At 39.0% G+C, this 27,866-nt stretch overlaps 1 protein-coding gene across 1 annotated transcript; it reads right to left on the reverse strand.

Moving 5' to 3' along the window:
- Positions 1 to 127: 127 nt before the first annotated feature.
- adam10a (ADAM metallopeptidase domain 10a) lies at positions 128 to 27,866 on the reverse strand. Its single transcript, XM_044348871.1, has 16 exons — positions 27,605 to 27,866; positions 23,492 to 23,642; positions 15,983 to 16,101; positions 13,523 to 13,681; positions 10,924 to 11,024; positions 10,226 to 10,384; positions 9,656 to 9,748; positions 9,212 to 9,395; positions 5,190 to 5,353; positions 4,865 to 5,048; positions 4,617 to 4,767; positions 4,319 to 4,502; positions 4,081 to 4,192; positions 3,679 to 3,899; positions 3,418 to 3,544; positions 128 to 2,171 (listed from the first exon to the last, which is right to left on the reverse strand). The coding sequence occupies exons 1-16, from the start codon at positions 27,654 to 27,656 to the stop codon at positions 2,056 to 2,058; spliced, it is 2,277 nt and encodes a 758-aa protein (XP_044204806.1). The 5' UTR covers positions 27,657 to 27,866; the 3' UTR covers positions 128 to 2,055.

A 27,866-nucleotide genomic window follows, 5' to 3' on the forward strand; every position in this document is an offset into this window, starting at 1 on the left:
TCACCGTTGAGCTCTGTGAAACTCTGCATAGAATCTATTTGATCAATAACAAGACATCCTCACACCTTGCACAGAAAAAAATGCTGAACTGCAGCTGTGCTTGATAAAGCTCTTTTGCAAGGGTAAGAAAAAAATAATCAGTCTGCTCCCTCTCAGGAGTTGTTCCCTCCTGAAATGATTTTAAGAAACTATACATATATATATGTATATATATATATTTCTATATGTTGCCAGTAACTCAACTAGGAGTATTCTGCACTCTCATCAGGGAAGTTGACCTAAATTTCTTCTGTCTGGAGACAACTCAAGTTAGACCAAATTAGGGCTGGGCAATAATATGTTATAAAACGTAAATACTAATTATAATCTTTCAAACATCTAAAACAAATTGCCCTACAAGCCCTGAACCAGATAATTTTGCTTTTTCTTTGAATGTCAGCAGTCCACACTGATAATAGTGCTTGGTTAAGCTTCCATCTCGTGTGTGGGTTCAGCCACTGTAAAGATCACTGACAATAGTCCATCAACTTCAGTCACACTGCTCTGAGTAGGCACATTTTTAATGCAATAACAGAAAATCAATAAGGTGTAACATAGGTAAGAAATGTTCCTTGAGAAAACTCCCATCAGTAGGAGAAGAAAGGACAGAACAGTGATGATGGATGGCTGACACAAAGTGACGGCTGGCTCTGGTAAATTTCAGTTAACAGCAACAAGCAACAATAAAATTAAAATCTCTAGTTCTCCTCAATCGATTCCTCTGCATATACAAATAATCTGAACTGCAAGTAAAATCAATGAAAGCTAAATCCACAATCACATTTAAAGCAACCACGTTTTTCATCGAGAGGATTCCTCCAAACTGCTTTTGAGTGGTTTTGAACAGATTTTGTCATTTCTTCAATGACTGCAAATGTCTGAATTTCAAGACAGGACAGAACAGAACAAGTGAGAATGTGAAAAGGACAATTGTGCTGGAATGAAAATCTGAATGAAAAGACACGCTTGAAGTGGTCGTCTTGCAAATGGTGTCACAAGTCAGTCCCAAAGCAACAAGTCGGGGGAAACAGAATAAAAGTGTGATACAATCAGGTTGATAAAAAGCTATTCTCTCAGCCCCAGACTATACCTTTATGTAAATGCTGCTGCAAGAACTATACACATCCAGATAATCAATCTCTCCCCCACAACGCTCCATCTGTTAACAGATGACACAATAATCTTGTTCAGCTCATTCATCTACATTCTTTTCATACAACCTGTCCTCTACATCCCACAACGGCAGCTAATGTGAACCCTTCTATACAGGCACCAGCCAGGAGGGACTTTACCCTGAAATGCACAAGCAGCCATCTTTTTATTAATCCTGAGAAAAGTGAATTAAAACAGTAAATAATCTTCATCGTATAGAAAATTAATTTCATTTGAAACACAGAAAACAAAAACTACTGCAACAATCACCTGTACAATCACGCTGAAGGAATGTGTCTGCTTTAGAAATGAAAGCTTCAGTGTTTGATGGAGCTTTGATTTAAAAACAATCTAATTACATTGGCAAAAAAAAAAAAAAATCTTCCAATATGATGTTGTTTTCAATTGGCAGCAAAACTTGCAGTCCTCCTGCTGTGCTGATGATGGCAGCACCTCAGAGAGGAAGAACGAGTAAGAAAAAAGGAAGTATAGGTGGGAGGACAGAGGAAGGCAAATCTAAGACACACCTGCTTCTATCTCTTCCACTCTGGTAAAAAAAAAGCATTCAAAGAAAAATAAAGATTAAGACCACATAACAAAGATCAGTGAATTTCTCCTTCCATCCCTCCTTGAAAAAGTTATTTATTTCCTATAAAAGCTGTGTGAACCACTGCTCATCTGGCTCTCAGAGCAGAGGTGCTGAGTGAGTTTGTTAGGCCCAAAACACATCAGGCTTTGTCCAGTGAAATCATTTCAGTTGCAAGTTCTTTGAATTTTGCAATATGTGGTAAAGGTAACTCTTTGGAGTTAAGTGCTCCCATTGTAGGCACTAAGAGGAACCGAGGCAAAGAGCAGACCAGTGTCTCAGCGTCTCATCTGTCCCATTTGATAGTTCTCTCTTTGCTGACGGTGGTGGTGCTGGCCCTGTGACTGTGCGTATGCCTGCTGCTGCTGCTGCTGTCGTCTTCTTTTCAGTGTACCTACAATACACAAACACATCAATAAGGGTAAAAAAAATGTAAGAATCTCAGATTCATTCTTAAAATGCACATACGAGTGATTTAAGAACATTTTTTTGGCATGAACAAAATTAACGAGTGGTCCACACCTGTCGTACGTGTCATGAATAGATAATCTCCGCCTTTCTTCACAGGGGAGAAACATTTTTTTGACTAACAATTATAATTCCCTAATCTGAATTAATTTGGAGTTTAAATATGATACCGAAATTAACAAAAATGAAAGAAACTTCTATCACTCCAACAGCTGCCTCTGTGTCTCTCTGCAGGTCTCTGTCCAGTATCATCTTGTGTTGCAGCTGACAGTGTAACATCACCTACTGTAGGCTATATTATTGTCCTCTAATATCTTTGTGACACATGACCACCTCCCATCACGGAGATGTTTTTAGCATCTAACTTCATGTCAAATCATTCCTTCTTTATTTCTGTCACAGTGCAGAGCTGTTCTGAAGACACATTAGCTGGATTCATATTTTCTAATTGTTTCTAGTCTCCTACTGATACTCCTTAATTTGTTATGTGTTTGTCTACTGATTTCTGAAAGCAGGACTTGAAGCTGTGTGGTGTTTTTACTCTTTGGAACTTTTTGTGAATGAAACTCACCCACAAACAGAGGGGAACATGGAGCTCTAAATGGCAATTTTAGGGGCGTAGATTATCTAATGATTACATCTCATGAACGCGCACCTCCTCATGAGCAATTTACGACAAGTTCAGGCAGTTAAAAGAGTTTGTTGAATTCCACGTAGGATTTTCTTATTTTCCTCTTATTGCTTTGTGCGAGAACAAAATTCGAGAACAGAATGCGAGAAATTCATGCATGAGGCCCAATGAACACTAGAAACTTGCGCCACTCCTTAAACCAGCGTTACTAATTTTTTATACCATCAGAAAGGTGCTGACAGCAGAAAACACAGTAATCACATGTAGGATCAAACACTGAAAACCTGCGTCATTATTTCCAATGCAGTATACTAATGATCTGGTTCATCTGCCATCAAATGATGCTGCAAACTGTACAAGTTATCTCAAAATCCACAACTCATACTTAAAAGAGAATTCATGTTGGTCCAACTATTGTACAACAAAGTCTATCAACATGCACACTTACATGTCTCTCCTTAAACTGAACTCAACTACCTACAGTATATACTGTGGGCGTAAGTGTACATACATGTTAATATAAACATATTATGTACTGTACCTGGCAGTGGCTTTGGTGGGGGCAGTTTGGGGTTGCTGCTGGGGGTGTGGACACTGCAGATCTTGATGAAACCAGCCATTAGCATAATAAGAGCAATGCCCATCAACAGCACTGCCCACCAGTGACCCTGGATAACAGAGGATAAATCAAAAGATATCAAAAAAACAGGTGAGAAACACAGCAGAAATAGTTTCTACATGTATGTGTAATTGTGTTGACCAATCTTCAGTGTTCCTGCATTTCCTGAACTGGGATACTCACCACTATCCACTCTGCAATGTTCGCATAGAGTTCTGCATTGAAGATGGCTTTCTTTAGCCTTGCCAGAGGCCCGTCTGCGTCCACCAAACGACACCTCATGAACACGTCACAGTAGCCCTTAAAGTCATTGCAGGGTGAGCCAGGCTGCAGCGTTGTGACCGTCTTGTTGAATAATTTCTCCCATTTCGCTGAGCCTGTGCTGCTGCAGGTGTGGGGTTTCACTGTGGGCAGAACGAGAGGGAATTACCTCCGAGATACTGACAATACGTCGGTTCTTATCCTGAAGATGTTTGAACTCATACACATAACTATCAGTCACTGATGTCATGCATCAGATAATTCTAGCTTAATATTACTACTGGCAAGGTGTATTTTAATTCAGTCTTGGAGCCTGTCACTCACTTTTCTCCATGCAGCACACGTGGCACAGTTCAGCTGCCTCATCCTTGCCGTCTTGGCTGGCACAGGTGCAAACCTCTAGGTCATACTTCTCACATATGGAACCAGTGCATACCTGGTCCATACAAGCAGGTAGAAGAAAATTATTTTTTACAATTTCTTTACTGAAAGTACAAACACAAGCTCAAAATCTGTGCATACCAGACACAAAACAGCAGTAGGACAACTAATGCTAACATACCCCATTGAGGCAGACTTGTGTTTCTTCATTGCAAGATGTGAAATTTTTCTTTGGTGCAGAGGCAGGACACTGAGGAGAATTTCCATTGCAGCTGCCCTGTTGGGCACATTCAGATTCCAGCCTGCAGTTGTCAGTTTTGCCCTTGTAAGTACACTCTTTTGTGCAACAGGGGCCTTGGCTAGGACTGTGGAAAGGGAATTACAAACACGCAGTCAAAAATCAAACAAATGCTATGCTATTAACAGCAATGTTTTGTACTCACAAAGTAGTGCACAAAGACACAAAAATCACATCTAACCTGCATATTTTGCCAGGTTTGAGTTTGCACTTTTTGCCCTCCTCTTCATTGGCGTTATAGCAGCAGTCGTCTGTACACTGATCGACGTAGCCACAGTCACATTGTTCTTCACCTTCCACTAGTCCATTACCACAGATAGGCTGGCCAGACTCTGTACACACAGACACAACAGAATGAAGACCGACTCGCTCCCTCGCATACTGTCAAACATAAGCAGGGAACAGATATTTTCATATAAGAGAATTTACCAACAAAACAGTCGTCCCTCTTCTTCAGCAGAACAGCGCTTATATTGCGGATGCTGCAGATGGAAAACTTGTTATTGTTGAGCTTGTCTCCTGATGTGGCTCTGGAGTACATGATGTAGTTGCCCTTCTCCTTTTTGTCCTGAAGCTTAGACTCTCCAGGGGTGCATTCGATCCCAGAGTCATGCTGCAAAACAGTAGACAAGTAAAGAAGAGAGGGCAGAGAGACTTGAGAGAGCTGCATATTATATGTTGCACAGCTTGGTAAGAAAAAAACTTCACATGGATTCAAACAGCAAAGGTCAGGGTTTCACATCATTGTACTTACAGGGGAACCAAAGTTGTGCCCAACCTCATGAGCAAAGGTGATGTGTGACACCTTGGGAGGGACATGGGAGGCGTAGTTCTGCACAGTAATGATACCAGTGTTCAAAGACTTCCTCTTCCCATCAGAGTACATCTTGTTCTTCTCGCAGATGCCCCCAGAGCTTCCTGTTGCCAGAGTGTAAAAAAAAGTTTTAGAGGCTTTGATTACCCTACTATTTAAATACTTAACATTTCACAGAGAATTTGATTTGTATTTTTTAACAACTGGTATTTTAAACACCTTTGCAGACTGAAGTGAAAGAAACGAGCCTCAACCAAAAGCATGTTTGTTTCTATGGTGCAAGGTGTTAAAGAGATAGTTCACCTTTTTTGAAGTGGGGTTGTATGAGGTACTTATCCACAATGTATTACCTACAGTAAATGGCGGTGTGCCCCTTAGTTTGGAAAAGCAGGCAGAAGTATTGGCACAGAAGCTAAGCAATGTACTGCTGAGGACGAGGGCAGAAGCAAAACATATTTTAGCTACCTAAAAAAAGTCCCACCTAAAACAAAAAAATATATATATCCATCAGTTTATATCAGTCTATATTTAGAATATTTTCACCGCTTTGCCTTGCCGTCAGACTGCCCTTTGCTCTGGCACTTCTGCATTCCTACACATGCTGCGCACTGTATTATGCCACAACAGCACTCTCTGACCCAAACATCTGATCTGTGGTGTTTTACAGTGCACAGCATGTGTAGGAATAGAGAAGTTCTACAGTTGATAAAATGTAGTGCCAGAGGAAAGGGCTGTCTGATGGCAAGGCAAAGCAGTGAAAATATTCTAAATATAGCATAAACTTAAACTGATATTGATGTTTTTAGGTAGGCCTTTTTTTTTTTTAGGTGGCTAAAATACGTTTTGCTGCTGCGCCCATCCATAGCAGTACATAACTTAGCTTTCATGGCATTACTCCTGCCTGCTTCTCAAAAATGATGGGTGTGGACCGCCATCTACAGTAGGTAATACACTGACTATGAAAAAGTACCTCATACGACCCCACTTCAAAAAATGCAAACTATCCCTTTAAGAGTTAAAGCGATCATATGAACCCTGCAGTCAGTTACCCTAGCAGGTTAAACACAAACATGAGTGTGCACACATGCCCACACATGCATGCACACACACACAGACACACACACGGGAGAGTAGCCAGCTGGTGCTGGTAGCGGGGACAGCTCAGCTGCACCAGGGTCACTGCTCCACAGTTCACAGATAAAAACTACTTATGCACATCTGCACTCAAAGAGAAAAATCACTGAACCATAAACTACAGTAACAGATAGAGCGAGTTAGTCTTGCATACCAAATTGACTGATGCATGAGTAAGTGTCAGTTTTACCGTAAAACTAAAAACATATTGGTCTGTATACACAAGGACAGAGATCTTTTGCAAGGGTGTACAATAAGTAATGTCAGGTTCCGCACTATTAGTGTCTTTGATGCTATAGAGAATTTAGACACGGTGGTGCTTTGAGATAAATCAGCATGCTAACATGCTCACAGTGATAATGCTAGCATGTTGATGTTTAGCAGGTATAATGTCAACTATGTTTATCATCTTAGTTTAGAGTATTGGCATGCTAACTTTTGCTAATTAGCACTTGACACAAGGTACAGCTCATTCTGATGAGAATGTCATCAGTTTTTTTGGTCAGAACCGAAGCATTATACACATACAGTATAATGGTGCTAGATAAAAGATCAGGGGGGCTATGAATGTCTGTGCAAAATTTCATGTCAATCTACCCAATAGATATTTTTAAGATATTTTTATACCTTATAGTGGCTCTAAAGGAAAAGTCAAGTAATCACCAAAGTCAGTAGGATTCATTGTCTGGGAACCATGAATATCTGTGAAACTGCACCAATCCATCAAATAGTTGTAATATGGAAGATTTAACATGTCTAAAGAAAAAAAAAAGAAAAAAAGCGCAATACAAAACACATTGTGTACATCCTTTTTATGTGTGCACTGACTGTGTAAAAATTACACGAAAAACGTGTTGAAAGTATTTGCTTTTTGACTTTAATACTGAATTTTTTTTTTCATTGTGATATGAGTTGTATGTGCCAAATTCAAATTGTATTTCAGTGTTGTCCAGCAGAGGGCAGCATAGACATGCCAGTACTAAACGCAAAGCACAGTCATAACTTTTCATGAGGATATACAAGGGAAGGACACTACTATTAAGTTAGTTTTGTACATATACACATGTATGATCTCAAAAAGCACAAGTATGTAATAAATTATCTGCACAGCTCTGCTCAAAGGGCTGCAGCATGCAGACCTTTGCTGCACATCAATCCCATTTTCTGTACTTTGAATTATTCAAAATAAAAATACCAAAACACGGTCACTTCAAGGTCAAGATCAAGGCAAAAAAGAAAAAAAAAGCTAAACCCTGGAAAGCATTTGCAATCACAGTCAACATTAAGCATGCCTGCAGTGCTGCTGCTTTTCCCATAATCCATAAAGTCAGTCATTAGGAGGCAACATCAGAGGCAGCTTCTAGCTGCACAGAAACATCTGAGTAACCGAAGCACTCAGAGCAATAAACAATGTGTCCATTATGTCTAAGTGTATATGTACATGACTGCACATTATATGTTTGTGTACTGCTTGCGTGTGTGTGTGTGTGTAGGTCTTTCACTGAATCCACTTGTATCTTGACAACAACTGGTCACATCCAAAAAGACACTCATTAGTTGTGCTAGACCAGAATCCCTGATTGCCTTTTGTTCTGGACTCCCTTTGTGAAAGCATTCACCCCGCAGCTCACTGCAACCCATCTCTCATCCTGAATCGATTCTTTCAGCTTACAGCATTCCTAATTTGCCTGTATTGATTGTCTGAGTTTGTTGCTGTAGTCTTCATGTTGAGATGGTGGTGTCTGAACTTAATCAAAGGAATAGGAAGGAGTACCCCCCATAACCATTATTCATACATGTGCCTGTGAGGGAAAAACCTGTTTATTAAAGATTTCTGTGGGAACACATTATGAATCATTATGAATCTGGATAGCAGGGGACTTATAAAGGCATTCCCACTGGCATATACTACAATATAAAAGCTATTACATGTTTATGTAGTCATACACCACTGCAACCTATTTTCAGAAATATGCTGATAAGAAGATCAGAAGACGTTTAACTCCATGGAAGAGCGCATAATGCCTATAAATATATTTGTCAGGACATGACACATATTTCACCAAAATCAATTTCCTCCATGCCACATTTAAAATTTGCTTCAGATTAGGAGATAAACACATTTTTCAAACATCAATGAGATCTAATCAGTGTGACAATTAAATTATTTCTTGATTGTTCCATGACCAAGCTGACCATAATGTTTATCTTGCTATGCAACTCCTCTGGAAGGCAATTTTATATTTAGTTTAATAATTGGATAATGCTAAATATTAATTAGCTGAATGCTTTTGGTACATACAAAAAAAACAAACTGAAACCAATTTAACTTGTTCACTCTGAGATAAATCTAAACTCTCACTAGAACATACAGACAAAGAGAAGAAATCAAGACACAGAATGCTGACAGGACATAACCTAACAACTTAATGCATTCAACTAGTTGTCCTTTCAGTTACTTTTACTAAGGCGTGTGTGTGTGTGTCAGAGTGTGAGCGTGTGTGAGAGAGAGAGAGAGAGAGAGAGAGAGTGTGGTGGGGCAGTCAGTGAGGTGGTAAAACAATGACTGAGATTAGGTTCATCAGGTTCTGCTGGGGTTAATGGATACACAGTCCTATCTGAGATTAGTTCATTATTTCAAGGAAGATTCGTACCACGATAACAGGGGAAGAGTAATCAAACCAGCAGTCAAGCCTCTGCTTATTCTGCTCACCACTACAGTTCTACTACTGATGCTGAGATATGTGATCTCAAACCAAAGTGATCTCATAACAAAGTCGGAGAGGTACTACCAGCTCCAGGGTTGTGTGTTTCTGTTGTGTACCAACCTGAGGGAGCCCCAACCCAAGCCAAGCCCAGAACGCCATCATCAAAGTCTCTGTCAGTGAATACGTAGGCCAGGCAGTAGTCATCATGGTTCTGTTCAGAGTTAAGCTCCAAAAACTTCTCCACTCCGATGTTGGCAAATCGAAAAGGATTGCTCTTGTCCCTCTCGTCCTCGGTACTGTTTACCTGAAAAAAAAAGGAGAATTGAACAATTACAGGAGAGAAGTGAGAAAGGGGACAGACCTGTACACTGAGAGTGAAACGAAAAGGTCCTTACAAATATTCACTCCCTGAACGACAAGGTCAATAGACTTCTTCATTCATCTCTCTTTCAGGCCAGGTGTTTTAGAAACTGATTCTGCAGCACAGCCCGCATTTCCATGCTCAAGATGGCAGCAGGCATTCACCTGAGGTTTAACTCTACAAAGAGTTGAGATCCAACTTACCCTGATCCTTTTAACCATGAAGCTGATGTTTCGGATGCCCATGAAGTCTGTGGCCTGGTAAACAGAGTCGATGGCCTTTACATGGCTGGAGATCTGCAGAGAAAGTGATAGTTTAGATTAGTAGTCATGCAAATATGAAGCGTCTTGGTGGCTGAGTGGTTTAGATGCTCAACATATAAAGTAACTGAAACTGTAACCTTTTTAGCATCTCATCACGCTTTCCCCTACATGTTTCCTGACTATCTATTGTCGCTATCAATAAAAAGCTGAAATGCAAATGCAAAGGTGGAAATAAAACACATATCATGACAGGTAGTTTGTACTGCAAAGAGGACAGCAAGCTTTCTTCACATTTCATTTCTGGAGGAAAAAACTGATGACTTTAGCATTGAGTCACTTCTGCTGATCAGATTTTAAGTTATTGTCCAAAACACAGTAGATGTGAGTCAGTGAATGAATGATTAAGCAGAAAAGCAAATATATGAATGAGTTTTTTTAGGTGCTAGCAAAAGAGCCTCCAGACTTCAGTCATGTTTACATACGGTACATACTATATGTATGGCTACGTACCTGGGCAATGACAGCCTCTTTTGTGCCATAGTATTTGAGGAAGAGGTGATCAGTCTGAATGAAGAGCTGGCAGGTATTTTTCTCTTTCCCCACTGCCCTCTTCTTCCTCAAAATGACAGGACCATGGGAGCTCTCCTCTTCCAACACACTGTTTACACCCTGTACAAAAACAACCATCAGGATGAAGCAGGAAGAAGATAAAGTGGGGAGACAAAGTAGTCTAAAATTAACAAGAATAAGGTAGAGAGTTAACGCTGTCCCCGGCCAAATCTATTCTTCTAAAAAAGCAGACATCCTCTGATGGTTCCTTCCTATTTTGAAAACTCTAACAGTGTGGGGAAATAGTGGAAAAAGAACTGCCCTGAAGACAGTGCACAGAAAGGGTAGGGTTTAGTGTTTTCACACATCAAAACAAAATAAAAATAACATTGCAGTATTTAAAAAGGTTAAGTGTGGCTCTAACATTACCAACAATCAGATGCTTGATTAAAGCATGTACACCTATGCTATATATACTGCATATATATATATATATATATATATATATATATATATGCACACATGCTCTTACTGGTAGTGTAAGGTAGGTTAGACATGAGACAGAATCTATTTAATCTCGTGAGCCTTGTCCATCTGTGTTTTTAATTATGGGCAGAGGGAGGGAGGGGGAGGGGCGTTGTTGTGATGTTGGCACTTACTTTGACTGGCTCTTCTACTGCAGATGACTGGTACTTCCTCATCCTCTCAAACACCGAGTGGTCAGCACAGCCGCCTTCTGAGCCATACTTATGAGGATAATCTGTCAGATAGGGAGGAAACAAGGGAATGATTGGAGAGAGCTTACACTGCATTACGGATCTCTTTAGAAACATGTGTGGTGGGCTGGGTTAGGTGAATTAGGGTGGAAGAGTAGCTGCGTTAAATAAAAAGCTTAAGCGACAGGGCTTTTCTCTCAAAAAATTCTAACCAACAAATCAGTTTGCTTCTCTTTCTCTTTCCTTTATATCTTTCTTTCAGCTTTCAATCTAAGTAGAATAAAGGTCTTACTCGTGATCTGTCTCTACTAACTGAGAAAAAAGTGGTTCTCTGATCAACCCAATTTACAACTTCTGTGTAACAAAGTTCTTTCCAAGCTGACACACGGTGCATTAATCCTCACAATCCGCTGCATAGAATTTAAAAGGGCAAATGGGATGAGCCCTCCAGCAAACTCTGTGTGCAATGTGAATGGTTAACCAGCTCAGATCACGAAACAAGTCACGTCATGGTGATGGACGACTCAGGGAATTCTCACAGTATTCTCACAACCCCTTTTCCATCCATTCCTAGGCTGCACACTGTGTAGAAAGTGACTGCATTATTCCCTTTCAGAAACAATACATGGACCTACATCATACATGAAATAATGTATGATTAAAAGCATCACCAAATAGGCCATTTTAGCTAAGAAGACATTAACAAACAGACTGACAATGTTGAATATATCATGTTTACTTTAATATGAAAATGTCCCATATCAAAAGTTTAAAAAGAACATTATGCAAGTCATTATTTTAGCCAAGCAGCTGATGCAACTGGCTGCTATAAAGTTATAAAGTCAATGGCTACAGTTCCTCATAGTGACAGCAAAGAGCAAACCCAACTGCCATGTTGTATTATGTTCTTATAAACCTGATAAGGATCTGTGGCCAAACGTTACTTATTTACTGTACAATGTAGACAGTGTGCTGGTGTTTTATCTAATTTAAAAGCCCTGACAATCGCAATTGGCTTCAAATAACAACAATAATAATAACATGGTTTTAGAATGGAATATATATTTTTAGCTGGGCTTGTAAATCAGTGTGTTCTGATAACGTTTGTTTCAATCAAATTGCTTCCGAGCAGCCTGTATTTGCAAAACTCATGATCCCAATAATATCGGTGCAAGACATCAGTCTGAATGTCAGGAAACCATCATTCAGTCCTGTGCTGGTCACTAAACTGACTGGACACACACTGAAACAACGCATTCAACCTCTGACAATGTGTGCCCTCTTTGTCAGCATAGTGAATGCCGTCTCATTCATCTGCTAATCAAAAGACCCTTGCAATCAGAAGTCAGAAATGAGGAATCTGTGTTTTATAACCATTATCCTCTTCTCCACTGATACTAGCACCACAAGCCAGCAGGAGACTTCTAAAAAAAAAAAAACAAGATTTCCCAGTTGGTCGGAGACATCACTAATGGCAGACAAATAATGAGTTAAATCTTTAAATATAATTTTATTCTGAGCAAAGACTCACTAATACAGCTCACACTAAAACAAGGTTTTACGAAGTCTTGGGAAGAGAACAGAATGAAAATGAAGGCCAAAACTAAGAAAATATAACACAGGTGGTTGAAAACAAACTTTTCCTTTATCTAGTGGACTGAGTGATAAACAAATCTAAATAATAAGTTCCTTGGAGGTTGCAAGAAGTCAGAAATTCTTCCATAAAGGTTTCACTTTTCTTCACTTTAACCTGTGACCTTTTGTTCCAACGCTCAAACCAACTTCTTTATCACTGCTGACAGAATTACTCCCCTGCTGTGGACGGATGACTTCACCATATCAAAAAACTCTTGTGGGAGCCCAAAAATAGTGCTTTCATCTGAATGCAATCTGCAAGTCAGTTTCAAATGAATATGCAAAGATTTCCATCAGCAGTTCAAAACAATCTCCCCCGGTCTCTGTATACGCCTGTGTGTTTGTGTGTTCCAGAGAAGTATTCAGCAGGACAGAGTGCCTTGCTGTAAATATCAGTCAGCGCAGAGCCAGGGTGGGGCTCATATCAGACTCCCTGCTTGTTTGCTGAATGCAGTTCTTTGGGTTAAGTCACTATATTGTGATTTCACTCACGCAGTGTTTGGTTCATTGAGTTTGCCTGCAACCACACCTTGCCTGTCTGTAATCTACAAATTATTTTCAAACATGTGCCTGACCGAGAAACTCTCAGTTGTACTCTTAGCTTATCAGTGGTGATAGGCCATGACTATGCTGTGTGGTACTCCAATCCTGCTTCCAGTATCACCTTGTCTGTGGCCCTGGATCCAGGACCAGGAGCCAAATGTCTGTCAAACATAACCATTTCTCAAAGCCTGCCAGATGAGTCTGTGAACATCTCAACCATCAGCCTCTTACTCAACAACACTTGCCACATCAATACATCACAATTCTATTCCTCAAATTGCAAAAGAAACGTGTTTTGCAATATCACTAGAGTATTTTAAAATCTTTAAGAAATAGTAAAGCAAGTGCACTGGCAGATACTTACGGATGTCATCCTCATGATAGATGACGGAGTGGAAGGGAACATTCTTGTTCTTAAGGTATCTCTCTGAGGGTTCAACATAGTATGTTCCTTGGTGGGTCTTAATGAAGCCTTCAAATCGCCCGTCAACCACAGAGCCATGAGTCAGTGTGCCCTTTTCACCTGTAACACAAAAGAGGAAGAGGATTTGCAGAAGCAGAAAAAAACATAACAAACTTGCCTTTCTTTCTTTTTACAGTCAAAAATGAACTATTACTACTAGTAAAATTCTCCAATACTGTGATACACAGTACAAAGAAACACCTCTGGTCTAAATATTAGATCGGTGTAAGGGTAGAAGTAATCTTTTTAATGAGCATATAGTCACAGAGGGCGATGTTTGCATGGAGTCTGACAACACTGTAAATGTTTGCATTGACAACACAGTACAGTAATATTTGTGTTTTGTCTCCACTTGTGGCATTTTAATGGGATAAAAATGTGTGATGAGTACAACTGTCAGGATGTGTTCAGACTGAACATAAAGCAAATTTTAGAGTTGGTGCAAAGGACAGACAGAAGCTCTAGGAGGCACATACTGAAGTGAAAGAGTGTCTGCTGGATTTGAAAATGTTTCAACTTGAGCAAAAAAAGATTTTGCATGAAATTACATGACATGATTCACCAACCAAACATTTTACAGCAATGTATGATGTGTAGCGTGCATGGAGGTTAGGAATCTGGTTAAACCTGAAGTGCAGAGCTTTAACATATGAATGAATGTCCCTTATATTCAAGCCCTTGCCAAACAAGTTCACACAACGCTGATTAGGCCTCTGACGGCTAGATAAATCTCTCTGTATTTCACAGTATACAGAGTTTTTAAATCTCATGTTGGGAGGGACATTCCTGCGCTGGCTGTTTGAAAGCGCACCCAGAAACTTGCCGGCCAAGCCCACTAACTTCCAGTTAGCCCTCTGCTAACTTGAATGGGGATAAAATAATTGAATCGTGTGGCTCTTCTAGACTTTCTAAATGTTATCGGACCAAATGGATCAAATCCTGATGAAATAAGTCATTTAGCTGAGGTTGTGTGACACGTGTGGCAATTTATCCGACGTTTTACAGCCCAACAGTAGCGACAGAGTAGGCTACGGCGTAGCCTGTGACGTACGCACATGTTGAAAGTCTTTTTGTATTTACTCTCACTGCCAGAAGGGAGAGACAAAAGTCCCACACTCCGGCTTTAATTAAGTGTAAACAAAGCAGGATGATACCACTATAGTCGTCAGGAGCCGGTGCCACAATGTGATTGTAAAAACTAAAACTTTCTAAGATAAATTTTTGAGTTGAGGATATTTATTAAAAGGGCAAAATCCTGAACAGAAGAGTATAAATAATTTTCTCTGTTCCTCTCTCACACATTCTCACACTGATCACAACAGGACAAACAACCTTGTTTTTTCTCTTGTTCATTTGAACTCTGCTGGAGACAGGCAGCAGGAAGACGTCCAGGAAGGGAACGGAATTGCGAGCGGAAGGTAGAGCTAAATGAAAGGTAAACGTGAGCCCTGTGTGTTTTGGGTTGTGATGTGATAAATACTCCAACAAAAAAAACAACCTCCAAATTTCTGTGACGCACACATACACACACGATATTCTATAATGCTCTTGTGAGAATAAAACTGAACTTTAACAGGATAGGTTCACAATTTTTCAAGTCAGTCTTAAAACAGTCAGGAGTCTACATGATCGTTCAAACAAGTTTTGCTCGCTTTAATCATTCTTCCTGTTAATACTGACCATTAGAGATCCCCTCCAAATGCACTCACAATGTAAGTGATGGGGAAAAAATCCACAGTCTTCATTTTGAGCAAAAATATATATTTAAAAGTTGACCTAAAGCTAAAATGAGGCTTCAGTTGTCTGAGTTAGTCAAATCAAGCAGATATATTCCACAGTTACAGTCTTTTTAGTATAAAAAAAATCCCTCTTTGTGGACAGTGTTTTCCTGTTCAGCTGCAGCAGAAGAATAGTACCAAAAGAGGGAATCTGGTACTAAAAAGACTATAACTTGAAAGATATCGACTTAATTTGACTCATTTGGACAGCTGAAGCCTCATATTAGCTTCAAATGAACTTTTAATAACACATTATGAAGGGATTTCCCTAATGGTCAGTATGAACAGGAGGAATGATTACAGCAAGAAAAAAACAAGTGTCAGTGTTCAATTGGGCACATGACTGTTGTTTTAGGACAGACATGAAAAATTGTGAACCCATCCTTTAATCATTAAAACAGCGATAGATGAAAACATGGTCTCTTAGTTGGAATATTGGAGTCAGTCAGGAGATGATGTAAGAGATATAAAGTAGGAAGGGATGATGCAGACTTTGAATTAAAGTGAAAAAATAAAATCATAATAATTAGATTAGGGAACTGCACCTCCGCCCAGAATGCTGTGTTGAAACAGCTGGACTTACCAAAGATTTCTCCACTGTAAATGTGTGATGTATCAATGGGTGACTCCTCTCCTGATACCTCGATGATCACATCTGGAGAAAATAGAGTCGTATCCCTCCTCATCCGCAAGTTAAAATGCCTTAGTGAAGAAAAAGAGAAAATATCTAATTAGCATAAGCAGCATTAAACACCAAATGCAAAGGTGCACTTGGCTTCAAAGATTAAGGCCTAAGTACTTGATTTCATCTAAGGTCACACTCACATAGTCAAGAAGACAACGGCATTCAAGAGTCTTATAAATATTAGTTTAGGAGCCCACATTTAAAGGGGGTTTTGAATTCAGCAATTAATACTTTCAGTTTTCTTATGCCATACTGACTTTCACTATTATGTTGTTTTACCATAAAAAAGGGACCAAACATACTTGAAAGCTGAGACAGCACACAGATTATTTAAAAACACTGAGAAAGTAGCATCATTTACACATTTTATTGAGCTTTACCACTCTGCTGTGCTGCTTGCTGCTCAGTACTGTGGTGCTCAGTGAGTTAGAAGAATAATTATGTCATGAGGAAAAGCACATGAACATTTGTGCGTAGCCATAGTGCAATTTTTTTGCAATCCTCTGGTTAGCATAACCATGATGTCGAAAGCAAAACGGTATGCATCACATGAGGTGCACATGAGCCACTAGCTTCCCAGAAACCTGAGGCAATGCAATGTGAGGTTCACTGGATTATTCTTCACCAGGAATCTTTTGAGTAGTAACATGACTTGGTCTCAAGGTGTCAAGTATCCTCCAGGTGACTCAAAACAGTCACAAACTTTGTTTGTTTGGTTGCTTGGTAAATTCTCATTTATTTCAAACTCCCTCAGTTTGTAATGTGGGGTTTTGTATCTTATAATTTTTTGTCTCCAAGCCCAAACTGAGATAACCTGATGACAACATCAGGGGTATTTTCACAGACTTTGGAAAGCTCCCTTCAAAGCCGCAAAGGACATTATACAATGTTTTCATGGGCTGAGTAGTATGCCTAGTAACAAGTATCCTGACCTTTATGTGTAAATTATAGTACCTTTAAGGTCTTTCTAAATATTTTGGGGACAGACCAAAACTAGATTGTTATTTCCTCCTGGGCAGCACAGGCCCATGACACAGGATGACTCATAGACCTTCCCCAGCATTCAGATTTCCTTTCATCATTATTCCTGCTCTCATTTCACACACACACACACACACATGCACACACACACACACCTTATTATTCTAGTTACAGTATCTTATTTATTAGCATATTATTGGTTTAGTGTTTTATTGTCTTTACTTTGAAATTCTTTAACCATACAGTAGCGTATGATCAGTCAAGTGAGTCCAGTCAGCTTTATTTATATGGCCCAATTTTTCCAAATATGGTTTAACAATCTGTGCAGCATATGACACTAACAAGGAACCATTTGTCAGAAGTTAAGTTCAAAGGAAGCCAAGAGGAGGGTAATAAAGAAAGCAAACAAAATAAAACAAACAAAAAAGACGAAATGCTAAAAGTGGAAAATGAAGCTCATCTGGCAATAGATTTTGTATAAATTCATCTGCTTGTTATTCATTCTGGCACACCCATTTCAGCTCCTGTACTCTCCCCACCTTATTAATGGCTTCTACAACAATCAATATGACCTCACAACTTCATCTATGCCCCATCAAAAGCTCAGTCAACCAATATATCCCTCATGGCATACTGGTCACAGCTGCAGATGAGTCCATAAGTAGATTATTCAGTTCGAATTTTAATCTGCATTATAGCGTTTTAAACCTTTATTTTAAGCAACTGTTATACTGTCAATGAAAGCATCTCTTACAAATTATTTTTGACAAACATGCATCACTGAGCAAGAGGTATATAGGCATTTTATATAGCACACAAATCTACCCTTGTTCCTTTAAAACGTCATCATGCCCACCTCTTCCTCCATGAAAACTTCACTTAGTGAAAATCAGTCATTAGCTATGAGATACACTTATACTATTACACACTTGAGACGTGGTTGTTCTTCTGAACAATACCAAACCAAAGCCACGAAGCCCTCATATTTCATCATTAAAACCCAGATGCCAACCTTGTGTCTTGTGCTCAAGTAGCAACTCCACTCCAAGAGACCATTACCAATGGACAATTATAGTGTGAACACTGAAATGCAGATTTACAATCTGTGTCATCTGACTCTACATCCAACCTTTTGAACCAAACCACAATAAACTCAATAAAACACAATAAAATCAGCATATCAACTGATAAACAAACACAACATTTTGGGGGTCACTATTACATCATTAATCTTTCATAATAGCCCTCAGCTCAAGTTCTTCTCTGCTAAATGCCAAACTATTGTATGTTTAAGGTTGTATAATTACTAATGATTAATTGTGCAATATCAATTAATGAATAGCTTTTCATTTCAGGAAAAACACAAAATAAAACAAGCACATAATAATAAAAATAATAATAATAATAATAATAATAATAATACTGTCTTTTTGAAAGGACAAGATTGAACTATGAGAATATTAAAAATGAAAGCAACTGAGACTCTCTGCCAAATCTGCTGAATAGTTAAAACTCAAACAAGTTTTTTAATAACGAAACAAAAAGAAAGAAAATCACTGCCTCACAAAAAAACAACAACTTACAGACAAATAAACATGGCTGGCAACAGACAGGAAGAGAAGAGGCTTAGGATCAAGTCAGTGCTACTCTACTCACAGAAGCAGCTGGCTGATAAATTATTCAGACATGTCCCAAATGCTGAACACACTGACTCAAGCATCTGACAGTCATACACTTTGCTCAATAAGCAGACCAGCCCATAGAAATGGAGTGCCCTCGGGCCATGTCTACAGAGATTGTACTGTATATCTACAACAGGGGTAGTATCACTCTACACATATAAAACATGTTTTATAAATTGTTAATTAATTACATTCTCTGGAGGAGCATCTGCTCTAGCCTTTGTTTTTGTGTTTGCTTGCTCACTTTTTGCAATGCACAATACTTACGAACCACAATATATATTCTTTACTTTCAAAGAATCCTCACAGCCCCACACACCCAAGGCCGGTTGCTACTATGCACTTTTGGTGTTAAGAGGAATTGCTTTCAAAGCTAAAACACTTATGACATGAACCACATCTAGATTTTATCTCAGAGAAAGACGTGTTTGTGGTGACACATTTGTTCAAAAGTACCTTCAGTAGAGAAACTGTTGAGATAATCTGTGTCACTCAGCATTGTCTTTTATTATGAGTGGAGTCCTACAAACTGAGAAGCACGGAAACATCTTCAAGAAAGGAAGGTTGTAGCACTAGTATGTCCTCACTATGTTATGTATGTATCTATCTGTTAAAAATAAACAACCTCCAAGAGATTCTAAGCCAGTAATGTTGCATTGACAAATGACTGCTTACAGAAATTATAACAATATATCAATGTTGGAACTTTCACCACTGCAGTAAACATACAAGTTCAGCATGATTTGAATTAGAATTTTTTTTGAAGACCACAGAACTGTCTGTGTTTGTGAGTGATGATAAATTATTAAAAAGAAAAAATCAGTAAGGATATTACAACTCCTGTAACATGTGCCCAGTGAGCTCAAATGGTAGTACAGTGATGTATGAATTCTATGTTAGTTAAAATGATTCAGAAAAATATCTTGATGTATTAAAATAGAAAAAATAAGTCTTACAAATGAGTCTTCTTCGTAAAAAAGTGGGACTCTAAACTGAACGGTAAATTATGTCACTTGCACCAGCAGTGTAGTCAGCCAGTGCTTGAATACTTTTTTGGCACCTCTCTACGTAAAGGAGCTCTCCACAGAGACAACTGTCTGCTCTGCTTTGTTCTGTCACCTGACCCAGCCACAAATACTCATGTGAGTGGGCATACACAAGAAAGCTTTTCTCTTGTTACAACAAACCTCTATAGTGCCACACAGTCTTGCCTTGGGTTTTCAGAAAGGGAGAGAGAGGGGAGAGTGTGTGCCTGGGGTTATCTGAGCACACACACATGTGTGTGTGTTGAGAGGAAGATAGTCACAAACAAACCCAGTGGGTTCAGTAAGGATATGAGGGCTGAGATGGTTTCTCAGAGCTCACTATAGTAGTATTATGGAATTAATTAATTTCAATTAAGTTAATGCTAATAATGTCAGTCTCTTTCAACAAAATGATTGTAATTTTTTTTTTTTTTTTTAAAAGAGAAAAAAAAGTAATTGATGGCTTTGATTGGCGGAGGGAGATTCCAGGGATAACTTCTTGTCAGACTTTCTTACTGAAATATCTGCCTATTTTAAATTATTGAACTAAAAAATTTTACATTTTCATCACTATTCACTTCAAGCCCTTTTGTCATAATACATTTGATGATAAAATAGAAACGATTTGGGCTACTATGACACCAACTCCACAACACATTACAGTCTCAACACCACAGAGTTGAATTAAACCCTCTCTGACACAAAACAAAACCTCACAAAAGTAATATTTGCTTCAGGACAATGATATTGGCTTATATCAACTCATACAAGAGTTCATAATATTGATTAGAACTGGACCATTTATAACTAGAGCCACTAATGGTGACGCTAACTGGCTAACCTTTCAGGCTACCACAATGCCAACTTACATCAATGAAAATTCAAAATAATTTCTCCTCAGACCAAAAATGTCATTTTATATACAACCAGTGCGATTATTACGTTAATATGTAACTGACTTAATATCACTGACACTTCCTCATCGTTCTGTACTCATACAGGCTGACTGTTCATGAATCTATCTCTCAATGTGTACTCTTTTCCTGTTCAGTGAATTGCACTAGAGAACTCAGTAATAAACATGTCTGGCTTGCTCCTCTGAGTCATTGTTCAGAACATTTCCTTCTGCTTAGACTATCCATGAATTTGTTAACAGTAATATACTGCAGGTCCATTTGGCCAACTGCTTCTAAAGAAAATTGTGTTTATGTCTTGGTCAGACACAACAGCGTATTCATACTTTGAAAATGATCATATTGTATGATGCTATGGTTACCTCACCAACACAGGCAGCACTGTTTCTCCAGCCAGCAGTGACAGGAAAGAGCACAAAAGCACAGGAAAAGGATCTGTGTGACAAGGGCTTGATAACCCAAAACAGACAGGGTGAAGAGGAAGGCAGGGGGGACTTTTCAGAAAAACATATTGCTGATAACACAGTGCTGCTAAGACAAATTATTTCTACGCTCTTAAACGTGTGGCATGAGCCACATGCGAGCGGATATTGATCAGTGACGGTGGCAAATCACCATGCATTATGGTGGTGACAAACTCGGTTGCTAAAAAAGGTACCACTTCACCCATCTGGACGTACTTTGGGTTTGGCCTAACGAAAGAGGCTTTTATCAACCTCTGCTTGGTGTAGTTTACTGTGTGGTACGGCCTGGCCATACCAAATTGGTGTGTCTGTGTGTATGTGTGGCAATGTGTGCCCCGGTGTTGGTGGTCTAGGGGAAGGGGGTTACGATGGTGGAGGGCTCAGTGGTCAATGACTGTCCATCGGCACAACCCTAGTATACAATTGAAAGCAGCAGAAAACAAACTTCTATTGTTAGTGAGTCAAGGCAAGCCAGCTAGTCCACATTTTCTATGTCATGTGTTGAGGCACTGTGCAATCCTAAGCTGGGGTCTAGTAAGGGGAAGGCAGGCATTACTCCACGTTCCTTTGGAGTTGTAGCATATCCTTGCACTCAGAAAGAGAAGCTTGAATGATGTAGCAATTACAGTCTTATTTCTCTTTTGTGGAAGTCAAATTACGTCACCAGTCTCACAAAGATATAATTTGGGTATGAAATAAGTAGCTAGGGAACTGTGAACATTTTAAGCAATCACTTGTTCATGTACATTAAGCACATTCAAAGCTATACCAAAATTTGTCACTACTGTTAAGTGACATTTTGTAACTTATCTGTAGGTTAGTCCCCCACAATAACTGCTAAATTTGCACTGACTCTGATTTTGTTCCAGAGTAAACACAATAAATAAATTTTAAAAATAAAAAGGTATGCAAATGTCTGTACTTTGAAAACATTTGCAAACATTTGCTGAATCAACTGTTCCTTCCAATGTCAATACCCTCATTTACAAAATTATACAATGTCTGACAAAGTCCTTACAATTACTGTTCAGCAGCATGTGCAAAATGGCCAGTTGTGTAGTGCAGAATCACAGATAAAAGAGGGAATTTACAGTCTAACAGCATTTAATAGAAGTGAAATTCTTAGTAGTTATTGTCTTGTTCCTCTATTGCAAGCAATTTATTTGAAAATGTTTTACTCTTGTTTTCACACCTTCTGCTGCAGCCTGCTGTCACTTAATACCAAATGACAAGAACTCAGCTGATACAAATCTGAGAACATTTAAACCGTGTTACCACCTATAATAATCTGTTTCCAAAACAGGGGAGGCACCACTGTACTCAGACAACTTGGCCCTGACAAGAGCTCACCTCGAATTACACGTTATTTTAAACAGAACAGGAAAGAGATGGAGAGGATACAAGGGGACTTAAGAGGTAGGGAAAAAAATAAGAAAAAGGGAAGGTTTCGATTACAGCTTGCAATAATGTGGTTAGTCCTGTCTTTTCTGACCTTAAATAACCACAATGTTGCCACTGGTGCTCGCAGAGACATCTGTGCCACAGTGACAGGTATCTGTTTATACCAGGAATGAAACCTAAGCAAAATGGTGAATGATGTTCCCGCAAAATTTCACACTATTCTTGTTCAATGCAACAAACAGCAGCTGCTTCCTCCATGTGGTGACCTTGCTGATAAATGTAACCTTTAAGCTCTACTTTTCCAGCATTATACTGTAGTAACATTGATTATGTCAAGCTGCAGTTCTTTCTATGATGGATTCAATAAGGAACCAGACATAGATGATATAATATGCCTTATCAAATGGCAGTGGGAGAACTGCGTGAAGGTTACATCCATTTCACAGGCATTATAATAGCATATCTAATAACCAGGTAGATATTTGCAAGAATTTGGACAGTAACATCACTGCTTTTTGAATGAACAGACCTGATGAGACTAAGTGTGTGTGTATGATCCACTATTTTATAATCTTGTAACCCAGGTATGATTGCATTTAGGCAAATTATTAATGCATATGAAGATAAAGCATATGATCTAAACTGTGATGACATGTTAAATAAACAAAGAGATCACCAGAGCACATGGACCAAGGTAAAAAACAAACAAACATCAAATGTAATTAGCACAAAGAAATGACTGAAATGAATGAAAAGAAATGAAAAATACTTCATATCGTTCCTCATTCTATAAGTATAAAAGAATAAATACTTTTGTGTTAGAATAGGAACGATATTCACAAAGAAAACTAAAAACAAATCAATTCTAGCAGCACAGTATGAGGTTGAGTCAGAGAAGTGAAACAGGAGAGGAGGAGAGTGTGTTTGTGCTTAAACTGACCTGCCATGAGAATGAAAGTCCAGGTGCACAGTCTTGTCTTGAGGAGAGAGTGCCCTCTTGGCTCTCTGGTGACTGTTGTGTAGGGCTTCTGTGTCATATGATAAACCTTCATAATGGTGAATAAATTTGTTCAAGGGGTTCCCATACTGACCTGAAACAGAGTTCAATGGCTCATCATTTATTTATCCATCTAATATAGAGTTTGACTGATACAATACACAGATATTAAAGCTTGCATTGCATTTGCTTCTCCAAAACAAATCCAGGGATGAGTACTTCAGTGGTAAAAAAGTGAAAGAATCATCCATGTGTTGGTCATTTTGGTGAACTTTATTTGCAGCTAATGGACTAAAACCTTTTTAAAAGACACATCATGCAATCAACAGAAAAACAACTGCACCTGCACACCTGCAAGAAGATCAAAGACCATTGTACATCTCTGGCCAACAGGCCTTTTCACAGCAGACAATCTGATTGTCATGGTAGGAATTTTTTTTAACATGATGATTTTTTTAATGATGGCTCTGTTCAATTGACGTGTCCCGGTAAGCCATGACAGTGTAAAAGTGAGCCAGCATGCACAATACCAGGAGCAGCTAAATGGAATTAAGCCTTGATTAATTTTATTTACACCTGTGCTTTTCCTATATAGTGACATGTCAAAATGTCGTCCATGAAAACAACCTTTGGAGCCGGTTTGGTAAAACAGGGATGAATCTCTGAAATGGTGACCAGCTATAGTACAAGCTGTCGCTCACTAGACATGCTTAACAGGCTTATTCAGCTTACTGACATGATCCCACAGAGTTAATCCTGCCGGCTTTCATAATGACCATTTCTTTGTTCTTTCAACAAAGACAAAGAAAGTGGTCAGTTTAGAGCACAAGTGAGGAGCACATGATGCACAGCCTGTCAGGTGACCGAGGTTCTTTTTCACTAGTACTGTATGTCATTGTGTCAGCTCAGGGACTGAATTGGCTGCAGGCCCTTTAAATGCTTATCTAAATTCCAAGGAAATGCTACTACCTAAATTCAAGTGAGTATTGTGTTGTAACAGGAAAAGCTTTGTTATGACGCTACAATGACGAAGTCTTTTGAAATTTCAATTAAAATTGAAGTTCATTAGAAAGTTCTGTTTAGAAAGTTAAACAGAAGAGGACTGGGGTCAAAGCTCTTTTATTGAAAGATCTTTGAGGAAAAAATAATGAAATACACATTACTAAGAGACTCCCTTAAGCCAAAAGATACCCCACCTTGCCTTCATATGTGTGCTTCACTGTTTTGCTATTTACTGTAAGGCTTCCTTCTGGTGGGACTCACAACTCCCTAAACAGGGAGAGGCTGTACCAGGCTCGTAGCAACTTGTCCATGACTGAGGAGAGAAAATATTCTAAGAATTAGCTTCTTTAGCCTTTCCTCAATAATGCAAATAATGACCACAAGCTTGACTGAACCAACAACCAGCTTCAAAAACAACAAGATGGGCTTTGGTATGAGAAATATGTTGATTTTGTACCAAAACAAACACTGCCAGCTCAGATTGGCTATGCCATCGTGATTTCAGAGACTTCCATTTCAGCCTCAATTGCCCTAGAGAGGTGTGACTTTTGACAGACAGGAAACCACTGACACAAACAGAGGAGGTGGTGACTGCATGGATCACAACTGATCTCAGCAGTGCATTATCATGCATGCTGGGTGAAAGCAAGCTGGCTTTCACAACACATCCAACACCCGACAGCTCAGAGCAATCACTGACAGTGACAACTCAGACAGCGCTGGAAAAATAACAGTAAAAGAGGTTGTTGTACCCTGCACGCATCAAGCCTGATCAAAACTGCTCATAACAAAACTCAGTATTGCTCAAGACAATTGTCTGCAATGCACTATTCCCGTAAGACTAAGCTGCGTAACAGCAGCTTAACCACACAGATCATTTCCAACATGTCTATCATATTAATAGATTTATGGGTAGAGTGTGGTTTAGTGGAATGACGGAAAAAAACAGGTGTTTGTGGCAATCTGGATTCATATCAGAACATCTTTTTTTTGCCCACCTTTCCTGCCCCTTGGGAGTATGTAAATTGCACATAGTCCCTTGATGCAGCTGAAGCACCGATCCACATGTTGCTCTGTCTGGTCACTGGATTCAAAGACAGATAGAAGAAGCAGAAAAAAAGGGAGTCTTTTTCATTTAAAGTTCAAACTGCAGCTAGCACTACACCATAAGCACTTGCTATGGTGGTTGCTGGTATGCCAGGCAAAATCAAGATGATGTTGCTGCATTCTGGCTTTATCATGGCTCATATTGTACAGTTATGGTTTCATACACAAACTTATTAACAAAGTTGGATTGTGTATGAATAGACAAAAAGGCTGACACAATGAAACATATCTGAAGTAAGCAATAATTTTAGGCTCTTGTAGCAATACTCATACCAAAACTGCACAAACTGCATTCCTTATGATGCACTTAAAGTGCTTATTTGTGGTTCAACTCTTCATTCCACAACATGATGAGTTTAAGCACAAATGCTCCAACGATCAAAACAACCTTTACCTGAGTGATATAGTCAAGATAAGGTACTTATATTCACTTCGGGGAACCTTGATTGAAAAGGGATCAAGCTGATGCTCACCGACGTTTGATTAAGTCTATGAAATGAAGCTTCACCATTAGTGTATCAGTGGAAGGCAACCGCTTGCTCATGATCTATTAAGTAGTTCAGCTCTGTTCCAAAAAAACTAAAAATCTAGTTTGTCTCCTGTCCTAATTTTCCACTCCCTCTCAGCACTTTAAGTGACTTGAGCTGTCTCAGCAACATCAGTGTCCTCAAGGGTTATAGGAGGATGTTTTAAAAAAAATTAATAGCTGCTTTCAATTACATTCTCATAGACATACTTTTTTACTTGCACTTGTCAGTATTCACTTTTTGCACATACTTTAAACTTCCTCTTTTGACAATTTACTATATTGTATTATATATATAAATATATTGGTCTATTTTGATGTTTTGTTGCAATGTTTGTGACACACTTCAGTTTGTATAATTGTATGAGATCTGAAAACCTGAAACTCCTCAGCACAAAGCATTTTATTGAAATCATCAGGGCGGAGAGCCATCATCAGGTTAAATAAATGTACTATTATTTACTTTTAATTACACAATACATGAGCCTCGGCTCTTGTTGTTTTGACTCATAGTGACTCACTGAGACCTGGAAACAATGACTAAAACTGTAGTTACTGATATCGTGGCAAGCTCTGGTGTACATAGATGCTATCTGGTATTGTTCAGACATTATAATACTATTGTTGAGGACAATGTTAGGTAAGCATTACACTTTGAAGGTTTTGTGAGGTGGTGGAGTTGTGACAAACAAAACAAGACATTTAATAAAAGCAATGTCGGTGTGTCTACAACTTTTGATTAAACTAATGTAATAAATTCAGTCTGTTAATCATCCCTGGTAAGAGCAGTAAGAGGATATTAAACTACTTGACATTGTGGATCTATTTTGCTGCTGTAAACAACACTGGTGGATCAGAAAAAGTTTAGTTGACGCTCATTTACTGGCTTGAAGTGGAAAATTGAGATAGCTTACAAATATGCTTGTGGCACATGTGACAACTGTCAAACGTTGCAGCAGCACAGCTTATCATAAACAGCAGGTAACCTGCTAGCTGTAGTTAGCTGTATAACGCAACATTTACCAGAACAGCGTCTGTTGTTCTTACATCATATTGACACAGTTTAACACTTGTGTTACTTCCGACTCTCTTATGTCTCCGCCATTCAAATATTTGTGGACGTTAGCGCTTTAACGTTCGTGTGCCAGTCAGGAACCGTCAAAAAAAAAAGGAAAAAAAAGAAACGCGGTGTTGTCTGTGTCTGAGCGTAACTGTATCACACGAAACGTAAATAACCTGATATCCAGCCAACACAGAATACACACAGGTTAACAGCCACAAATACTAGTTACCGTTAACATTAGCCAGCTAGCTAGCAAGTTAGATAGCCTGAGTATATAACTGCTTGATCCGATTAACGCTAGCTCTACTGACGATCCCTGAACACTTTCCTTTTCCTGTGAAATCAATCACAAACTTACCTGTAATATCTTGTAGGCAGCAAAGCATGAGAAGGAGATTAACAAATATCATATCGGAATTCCCTGTAAGTCCAGTAATGAATAAGCTAAGAGAGCCAGCAATACGGATGATTGCTTCTTGTTTCGTTTTTTTGTGCTTAAAGGTATAGTCGTTCTTCCTAGTTAGTGACGCGCTTCCATCGCATACACCTCTGCCTGTCTCTCCGGCGAGTCTGACGTCAGACAGACAGATAAACCGATAGACAGACAGTTAGACAGAAAG

This window comes from Thunnus albacares, chromosome 1 (genome assembly GCF_914725855.1).
Source record: "Thunnus albacares chromosome 1, fThuAlb1.1, whole genome shotgun sequence".
In the NCBI taxonomy this organism is placed as follows: Eukaryota; Metazoa; Chordata; class Actinopteri; order Scombriformes; family Scombridae; genus Thunnus; species Thunnus albacares.

What these genes read in the sequence shown, in the direction of transcription:
- adam10a (XM_044348871.1), bottom strand. Translation starts at nt 27,656, where the DNA reads ATGATATTTGTTAATCTCCTTCTCATGCTTTGCTGCCTACAAGATATT. An exon ending in TCATGGTTAAAAGGATCAGG is followed by an intron (nt 9,396 to 9,655) that starts GTAAGTTGGATC and finishes TTTTTTTTTCAG; the next exon opens with GTAAACAGTACCGAGGACGA. An exon ending in AAACCTGGCAAAATATGCAG is followed by an intron (nt 4,503 to 4,616) that starts GTTAGATGTGAT and finishes CCCTTTCCACAG; the next exon opens with TCCTAGCCAAGGCCCCTGTT.